This window comes from Alosa sapidissima, chromosome 24 (assembly GCF_018492685.1).
Source record: "Alosa sapidissima isolate fAloSap1 chromosome 24, fAloSap1.pri, whole genome shotgun sequence".
Classification (NCBI taxonomy): domain Eukaryota; kingdom Metazoa; phylum Chordata; class Actinopteri; order Clupeiformes; family Clupeidae; genus Alosa; species Alosa sapidissima.
In genome coordinates this window covers 13,349,488-13,359,147 of record NC_055980.1, presented here as the reverse complement: position 1 = coordinate 13,359,147, position 9,660 = coordinate 13,349,488, and the positions used below count along the sequence as shown (strand labels likewise).

Here is a 9,660-nt window from a genome sequence, read left to right as displayed (position 1 = left end):
TCATGGAACGGGTTTTTTCAGGAGTGTTTGTTTCCAGAAATTTCCATTGAGTCTGAAGCTTCCATTGTCTACTTGTGGTACTTACAGTTGGCTGGTGGCCACAGCATGCCCAGAGACTGCTGGCCAGTGATTCCTAATGGATGCCAGTGAGGAGGCTGAAAGCCTGACTCAGACAAAGGAAATACAGGAACTCTGTGTGTGAGCGTGCACTAATGCCTGTAATGTGAAGCAAGGGCAAATTGGGCCAGTCGTTTTAATGACATGTCATGCTCATGTTATTCTTAAAACATGTTTAAGTGGATTAAACACGTTCCCAGATCCATTTGTGTTGATGGGAAATGCAGTATGGCTGATCCCATCTAAATACACACACCCACTCATGTACTACTGTATGGACACTAGGGCTGCACGATTTGGGGAAAATATCTACATGTAATTGCGATTTACTCTGACAGATATGGCTGATTGGGATTTGCGATATGATTTTTGAAAGTGAAAGAATTGATTCGGTTAAATATTCCAAATGTCTCTTTAATTTGTGCCACCCCTGATTGGTGAGCACGCCCAGTGCGTAAGAAGCACAGCACCCCCCGACCGACTGTGAAGCTCACCAATCAGAAGTGGCACAGTCAAGGAGGATGACATGAATACAAAAGTCATAAATGTGACCAAATTAACTGTGCATCATTATTTGTAGCTTTTACGATTAGGTAATGTTCCTTGTTTTGGTTCATATTGCGATTGCAATTGTGATAATTATGCACCCCTAATGGACACACATACACACCTTTGTTGTTTATAGGTAAACCTGCACACTACACACTCTCACATGTATGTACACAAGTACATACACATCACACACACACACACACACACACACACACTCATACTGTAACATTTCATCAAGGTGTGGATAATCTCCTCTGCCAGTCTTATTTAAGCTCTCTCTGAAATGTGTTCATGTTAGAGCTTTGTTTTTGTGTGTGTGTGTGTGTGTGTGTGTGTGTGAGTGGACCTAGTCCATAGTAGACTGTATTTTTATAGCTTCTCTTTATTTTGGCAGCATCTGAGATTGGGTCATTGGCTCATTACTCTGTGATAATTAAAGTGGGATTAATGACATAATTTTGAGGACAGCACCTCTCTTGGCATGGTGAGGCTTGGCACCAACAAATACAGCATATGTGTGTGTCTCTCGGTGTGTGTGTGTGTGTGTGTGTGTGTGTGTGTGCGTGTGTGCGTGCGCCAAGCTCTGTTGGTGCCAGTCTGCCTGGTATAAATTAGGTGGCTGATTGAGATGCTTAAGCTTTTGCTCTATGCAGGCCAACATTGTGTGTGTGTGTGTGTGTGTGTGTGTGTGTGAGTGTGTATGTGTGTGAGGGAGAGAAAGCTTCTGAACCCTCCTTTTTAACCTGTATGTGCATTTTAATGGCCTGATTTGATTTATCAGTTATCTGATCTGTTACCATCTGTTTTCCCACCCTATGCTAATGTTCATGATGGAGATAGCTGAGATGTAACTTAGATACCTCCTCTGACTAGAGCCACTGATTCTAGAACATCTGCATCATAATGGCCGGTAACATCAGTCAGTTGTTGTCTAGTGAACAAATCACAACAAACAAATAAAAACAGAAGCTGTGACATGGTCACCAAGGTGTTCATTTTGTGCGTACCAGAGCCATGTAGAGAGCCATCTCTCTACCTACATGGCTCTGGTGCACACCTGCACACCTGCAATTTGGAACTTTGTTACATCACAAACATGTTGGAACAGTGTCTGGTGGATTTAGAACACCTGCCATTGTGACATCATGAAAGTGACTCAGCAGAAGGAACAGCTGCTTGCTGATGATGTCATCCCTTAAAGTCTGAGTACCACAACAGAAACAGAAACTTGTCACCGGAGCAGTATGCAGGCTGCCATTATTTACTGTTATAACACCTTTCAGCCCTTGTAGCAGGCAGGATTTAGTGGCCCACGCTAAGTGATGTCATCACTTTGAGAGCAGTGTTGAGAGCATAAGTTCTCCATAGTTTTGCCAAAACCAGACGCCATCAATTAGCTGACAGTTGTGTTTGTCATTTCTGATGATCAATGGAGTTTATAGAAGAAACTTCTATAAGTGAAAAAAAAAACCCCTCCTAAAGCAAACACAACAGAACAGTGTTTACATGGTCTCTACAGACTTATTGCCACACAATGGCCATCTTACTGGGTATAACACTGGCTGAATGCTAAAAATGCTTCTTGGGTAGACAGATATACCGAGGGCTTTCAACAAACTGCAGTTATGATTACTCACTCACCGTAAAACACCACCATCATTTTATACATCTGGGTCAGCTCTGTTCTTTTTCAGGCCACTGTTCTGTCCCAAAAAAGGAGCAAGTTTAGTTTAGTTTAGCCTTAACAAGCCCCCATTTATCAGTCCGTGTGTGTGTGTGTGTGTGTGACTGAGAATGTGAGAGAAGGAGAGGAAGAATGTTCATGCGTACCATAAAAAGTTCTTGAAAAACATCTGTTGGCCTGAGTTGGCTAATGAGGTGTTGTAGAGTGGGGCCTAGCTGTGGCCATGTCCTCATTGAGATGGACCCCATAGGGGGTGAACACGCAGGTCAAGGGTAAGGCACCCTAACTGGTAACTTTGTTGCATATGCAAATGGATTTGAGGGGGAAATTTTTATGCACATGATGAATACCAATCAAGAAAAGCTGCCAGTGCCAAACATTGAACCACAACAATTAAGCAATTAGTGTTAACTTTGTGTGCGTGTTGGGTGTGGCAGTGTGAGGGGAAGTCTCCTAAGGCACCATGACTGTACCACCCATGCCTGTTCTGCAGTCCACTGATTGTTTATTTGGGGGGGGGGGGGGGGTATTTATTTGTTTGTTTTTATTCTGACTTATCTCCTGTCCTTCCCGTAGAGCTTGTGGAGGCCCCATTGAGCCATCGTCATGGCGCTGGTGCAGCCCCCGCCTGCTGCACCCAGTGACCGCCGCCCCGTGACTGCCCCCTCGCCCCCTCCACCTGACACCAACGGCACTACTATGGGCTCCGTCAGCAGCCTCATCGCTAGCCGCACCGCCTTCCCCTCCCGCCCCGGGCCCGAGGTCACTGGGGTCAGCGTCCGGCACCGTCGACCCACGCACACCGCCACAGGACGCTACCACCCTCAGGACATTACCCATGAGCCTCTACTGGGTGTGAGCAGTGGCGCGGCCGGGAAGAGGCAGCCGCTGGTGGCGGCGGGACAGACGCATCGGCACCGGACTTACCTGAGCGACGACTTCCCCGGCGAGGACTGGGAGGAGAGGCACGTTGCGCCCGCACCGCCCAGCCCAGGAAGTGACATGGAGGAAGTGATGGGGAGGCCGGCCAGGAGCGGGAGTGACGGAGCTCCTCCTCGACTCGTACCCGTGTCTGGGAAACTAGAAAGGGTGAGAGGAGAAGGGCATTTAGTTGTGTCTGTGTGGGTGAAGTTGAGGGACCTTTGTAGGAATCGATTAGGAATAGTACTTTAACTCAAGGTGTTACTTTTAATTAATTGCATACCTTGTTCATTAATTAAAAAATGCCTTCATTCATGATTTGTTTGTACATTTTTATTATTCTTTCTTTGTATTATAAAGCCAAATTCCAGATTTTTCTAGACACTTTTAATTTGTTGCTGTAAGTTTGTTTTCATCTGATTTTTTTTTCTTTTTCTTTTGGTCCCAGAACATTGAGAAGGCCATCATCAGACCCACTGCCTTTAAACCCGTTGTGCCCAAGAGCCGCAGCAACATGCAGTACCTCTCCCCAAGGCTAGGGGGCGCTCTCTCGAACAGCCAGGGCAACCTGAACCTTCTGGCACCAGGCCCGAGCGAGCTGGCGCCCTCTGCAGTTTGTTCGGAGCGGCGCAGCTCCTACAGCGGCAGCCGGAACGGCCTCATGAGCCAGTCGTGCTCCCTCTCGCTGTCCGACTCCGGGCGGAACTCGCTTTCAAGCCTCCCCACCTACAACAGCGCCGGTGGTGGTGGCGCCTACAGCCCTGGTCAAAGCGACGTCTCCGGGGCACCCATGTCCGACCCAGTCAAGCTGACATCGATGCCACCGCCGCCACCCCCACCCCCCATAAGCCACGGCCACACGAGCTCGGACAGCGGCCGCTCCTCGTCCAGCAAGAGCACGGGCTCCCTGACGGGCATGGGGGTGCGTAGTGGTGGTGGTGGTGGCGGAGGAGGTGGGGGGGTGCCCCTAACGGATTGTGGCTCCTGTGGCCGGTCGCCTTCCCAGGCCGAGGCATACGAGCAGCTGGTCAGGGACCTGGAGGACAAGCTGAGGGAGAGAGACCTGGAGCTGCAGGAGCTCCGGGAAAACCTGGACGAGAACGAGGTGGCCATATGCCAGGTCGGACACCACCACAACATCTACCCCAACACATGCCAATTTATGATCAAAATAAATTTCTTATATGATCAAGGAAAACGTAGAAATATAATTAAATGTTTTACCATTTAGTTATTTCTCTAGCACAGACGTATTTGTGCTATATATCAAAAATTGCCATTGTATGAATTTAACCTTAACCATAAATTGTAGTTTACAGCATTTCAACACGTAGTTTGTTTATAATCTGAAAATCTGTAGATTGTTGTTGACCATCTATATAATGTCTGTCCCACCAAGCACCCATGTCATTTTAACAAACAAGCCAATTATCTGCCACATTACTGATGACAAATTATACCATCCATGTGGAATGGCTGATCCTCCTAACAGAAAATTGTCAGCTCATCCAACAACCCACATAGATAATATTTGTGTCCACCAGTGATGTTGCACCTAATTGGCTTGTTTTGTGACAACGTGGGCAGAAGTGAGCACCCTCCAAAATCCTGACTGATGTGTCTCGCCGATTTTGCTGCCCCCCTGCAGGTGTATGAGGAGAAGCAGAAGCGTTGTGAGCTGGAGATGGAGGAGCTGCGCCAGAGCTGCGCGTCGCGCATGCAGCAGGCCTCGCAGAAGGCCCAGCGCTCCCAGCAGCTGCTGCAGCTGCAGGTCTTCCAGCTGCAGACGGAGAAGAAGAAGCTGCAGGAGGACTTCGGGCACCTCCTGCAGGAGCGGGAGCAACTGGAGGAGCGCTGCGCCAAATACGAGCGGGAGAAGACCCAGCTGGGGCCGCGTCTCGAAGAGACCAAGTGGGAGGTGAGGAGGAGCATGAGAGGGGGAGGTCAAAGGTCAAATGAAAAACAAAGCAGTTTATTGTGAAAGGAGCGTGTCTTGGAGCACTTGTTTTTCATGCTGGACCTCCTCCCTGAGGTGAGCAGGAGGAGGACGGGGCTTGAAGTTCTCAGGCGCTGTGCTGGAATGTTGGTGTGAGCCAGGCTGTGTCAGATATTTTCTTGCTTTAAGCTCCGGGAGGGGAGTACACGAGGGACCAAAGGTTAAAGGTCAAATTAAAGTCTGTTGTAGCCATGCCAAGGCCAGGTGATGGGAATGCTTGAGGAGACATGGGAATGCTTATGTTTAATGCTGCCTTACCATGTAGTTTGTCAGTATTTTGAATGTGAATTTATGGCACCATCTGGAATGTGAATGGCGCCATCTTTAGTATTCATACAGTTTACGCAACTCAGGACTGTAGTACGCTCTCCAAATGTTTGACACAGATGTACCTGCACACAGAATAGAGCTTGTGTTCCTTCACCACTACAGTGTACGCACAGTGTCTTTTTGTAAAACCCACATACATACCGTATGCAAGCAGAAAGGCAAAGTTAACTTGGAAAAAAATTTGCCTAATGTCACTCTTACTTGAATGAAATCTAACCTTAGAAAGGCATTGGTATTTCTTCTGTTTTAGTTCTGTAGTGTGTTTTGTTTCTTTCAGGCTCAATCTTAAAGAAGTTATAGCTGCTTCTGGTGCTTTTAGATGTTTTAGCAGATGTAGAAGCTGTACAGAGAGAGGAGTTTATCAAGGTGCATTCTTTGGTACAAGGTGCATTCACAACACTTTTGAGTTTATTAGTCCACATTCCATGGCAGACAGGTTGTTTGCTCTCTGTTCGCCCAGTACAGATGTTGACAGGTGAAAGAGGCTGTTTTTTACCCACAGTTGACGCGACACTCACACACACATATGCGTGCGTCACACCCCTGCGGCGGCTGTGCCCTCTGCAGGAAACTAGGACACTGATAACTACAAAGTGTGTCTTTATATAAACACTTCTACCTGTAGACTATGGGCTAGTGTCGACTGAGATACCTTGAGGTGTATTTGAAGTATTTGGTTTTACCAGAGGAAAACTTCCTAATTGTTTCATACACTTAGAAAAACAAAGCCAAAAGTTTTACCACTTACTATGAGTTAACTTACCCAGGCTTGTCTCTTAGCCATGTACTCTCCCGTTAGGCTAGCTATAGGCTAACTGGAACAGCCCACTTATAGTGAATTATGCTAAGCTAGGCCAACAGTGTCAAACAGAGAAGAGGGGGGCATGTATCCTCTTATCTAACTCTGGTGTAGACAACAAATGAGGTTATTTTCCAAAAAGTTGTCGTGTTCCTTTAAGGCAGGGCTAATACGTCTTCATATAAACAGTTCTACCTGTAGATGATGGATTAGCGCTGACTGTGATGCGTCGGTGTAATTAAAGGCTAGGAATGTTTACAGTGCGGCGGAGCGACTGCACACCAGGAATTCTGTGTTGTCTAACCAGATAACGAGATCATTCTCTTTCTCTCTTCCATTCTCTCTGTGGGAAGGAATCCTGAAAAGCAGGCTGCTCTGCTTAAGGCACAAACCTCATGCAATCCTTGGCCCAGATTTCCACTATTACCCGTGCAAATTACTTCCTGGGCCCTGTTTGATATCTTGGCCTCACCCAGATAGCCGGATCTGGGCCACATCAGAGCCAGGGCCAGGCCAGACTCGCGCCACAGATAGTATCTGGGTAGCTAGCTACACACCCCCGAGCCTCTGGGCTGTTTATGGATGATGGATAGTGTGTGTGTGTGTATGTCTTTGTGTCTCTGGTGGCGGTATCTCTGTCTGCTATCAAACTCTTTGTACCCGTCTTTTTCTGCACTCATTCTCTCCATCCTGCTCGTTTCTCCACTCACTCACTTTATGACCTCTAACAGTGCCTCCTGGTCATAACAAAAATGAAGATTGTGTGCTGTTAAAATATGAAGCAGAGGTAGGGACTTCATGGTATATGGTCTGTCTGGCTCCTTTTAATCAGAGGATGTAGCACATGTGGACCTAAAAGTCTCATGTGATCATGCTTTTAATTCGATAGGAAGGAGAAGAGAGGAAAGAAGTGTGGGGGAGAGAAGGGGCTGGATCGGGAATTTACCGGTTGGACTCGAACCCATGGGCAGTGCCCCTCGATCATGTTTTTTAAGGGGCAGTGATACTGTGATACTATTGGTTCAATAGAAAGGTTTTTTATCAACCTCTAGAAAGGTGTTTATCAACCTCTGGAAAGGTGTTTATCAACCTCACCTACAGGTACCAGCTGCCTCTGTACCTGTAGGTGTGTGAGAAAATGTTGAACCCCTCTGTCCTCTTCACCTCTGCACCTGTAGGTATGTCAGAAGTCGGGGGAGATCTCTCTGCTGAAGCAGCAGCTGAAGGACCTGCAGGCGGAGCTGGCCCAGCGCGTGGGCGAGGTGATGACCCTGCGCGGGCAGCTGCGGGAGACACGGGCGGACCGCGAGGCCGGCCAGGTGCAGCTCCAGGAGGCGCTGGCGTCGGCCCGCACGCGGCAGCTGGAGCTGGAGGTGTGCGAGAACGAGCTGCAGCGGCGCAAGAGTGAGGCCGAGCTGCTCCGGCAGAAAGTGGCGCGGCTCGATGAGGAGCTGGCCTCCCTCAAGGAGGCGCAGCAGGAGGCCGAGGAGGAGGCGCGACGAGCGGCAGGAGGTGAGAAGGACTTCAGGCGGATAACCGGTTCTACGTGTTGATTACATGATCGTGACAGTTTGCCAACTGATAATTATAGTTTGAAAGAAAATGTCTAATATCTGTAGGAATGTGCCCAAACTGCAATAAACAGGGAAGCAACATTGCTCCAAAAATTGCCCCATACCTTTATAGATGATAACTCACTGGATGTTTCATGATGGCTATATTTCTCTGGTTCTAAGGGAAGCAGACATTGGTCGATAATTTTGCAAGGCTATAGAAATTATGGAGATGGAAATGTTGTTTCTTTCCCATGTTGAATTAGACTCAAACAGACCCCACAAATTGGGGAATCCCGTAGTCACATAAGTGTGATAATGTGGTAAATGTGTAACATAGTAATGTGGCTCACACTCTAAATGAAAGAAACACAAGAATATGTATCACATCATTACGTCACATACATTGTCAAAGAATTATGACATCAATAATATTGCATGTTGTTGATTTGTGTTGGAAAGTTGCAGCACTAACTGATTGCTGTTTTGTTGTTGTTTGTGATATTTCATAAACAACAGTGGCAGCAGGGGCAGTAGCTGGGGCCTCTGGGGAGGCGTGGCATCAGCAGCAGGAGAGCGAGTGCCTGCGCGAAGAGCTCGTGTCCGAGCGCCAGCGGCAGGCGAAGCAGGTGTCGGCCTTCGAGGAGGAGCGGCGCAGCTGGGAGGAGGAGAAGGAGAAGGTCATCCGCTACCAGAAGCAGCTGCAGCAGAACTACGTGCAGATGTACCGCCGCAACCGACAGCTAGAGGGCGCCCTGCGCGACCTCCACATGGAGCTGGAGTCGCGCGAGCTGGACGACGAGGATGACGGGGGCAGCGGCAACGAGATCAACTTTGATGACGTCACGGCGACTGAGATTTGAACGCCGCAGCGGTCTTATCTGACTTTGTCTTCCTGCGACCTCCTTAACACTACTTTCTCTAGAGGTTGCATCACTTTACTCTGTTCCCTACGCGCACACACATACACACACACACACACACAAACATAAACATACACAGGTTCTGTCTCACTTTCTTTCACACACTCACTCACCACCCCCCTCTCGTAGTCGTCTGGTTCTGTCCTGTTGACCAACAGGGTCTAACTACTATGAGGTGTAGCATCAGGAATGCAGAAAAGGACCAATGGCATGGCAGCCATTTTGGAACTGTTATTTGCCTGAAACAAATGCTGCAAGAGAGCTCAGTTTTGGTTTGCCATAAATAGCTACACAATCCTCTGCACTTTACTACTTTTTGAACTAGTTTCACAGTCATAGACCAACCAGGTTTAGGACTACACACTAATAGTAACAGTACTTTACAGAGACGGCGGCAGTTAGTCTAGGACTAGGCCTAGTGGTGTTTCCGAGGTTTAACAGCTGTATGCTCATAAACATTAGCTGTTAGTGTCTCACATACAACTGCACAAAGTTTTTCCCCACACAGAAACACGCACATAGTGAAGAAAAACAAACATGCAATGTATGAGTGGTTAAAGCTTTTTTTGATCGCCAAGGATTTTCTTTTTTTTATTTAAATGAAGGTCCTCCTGATGATAAAGAGATGCCTATGTCACAGTGCATTACCAAGGATTCAGCAAAGTCTTCCTGCATACAGTCCGGTTGTGAAGACCATTAACTTACCAATGAAGAGTGTGATGCCTTGCTAACAATGAAAACGTATTCTCTGCCTTGGGTAGGATGACATGGGCATGAATAACACT

General features: G+C 47.7%; 1 protein-coding gene across 2 annotated transcripts in view; it reads left to right on the top strand.

Annotated features, from left to right (window-relative positions):
• The window catches only part of lzts2b (leucine zipper, putative tumor suppressor 2b), a 37,404-nt gene extending 28,232 nt beyond the window's left edge, over window positions 1-9,172 (top strand). For both annotated transcript variants that reach the window (XM_042082359.1, XM_042082361.1), the window contains 5 exons: window positions 2,930-3,442; window positions 3,723-4,394; window positions 4,923-5,192; window positions 7,578-7,911; window positions 8,472-9,172. In XM_042082359.1, the coding sequence (XP_041938293.1) occupies window positions 2,960-3,442; window positions 3,723-4,394; window positions 4,923-5,192; window positions 7,578-7,911; window positions 8,472-8,815 (2,103 nt within the window). In that variant the 5' untranslated portion in view covers window positions 2,930-2,959 and the 3' untranslated portion in view covers window positions 8,816-9,172. The remainder of the gene's footprint in view (window positions 1-2,929; window positions 3,443-3,722; window positions 4,395-4,922; window positions 5,193-7,577; window positions 7,912-8,471) is intronic.
• Window positions 9,173-9,660: the final 488 nt, after the last annotated feature.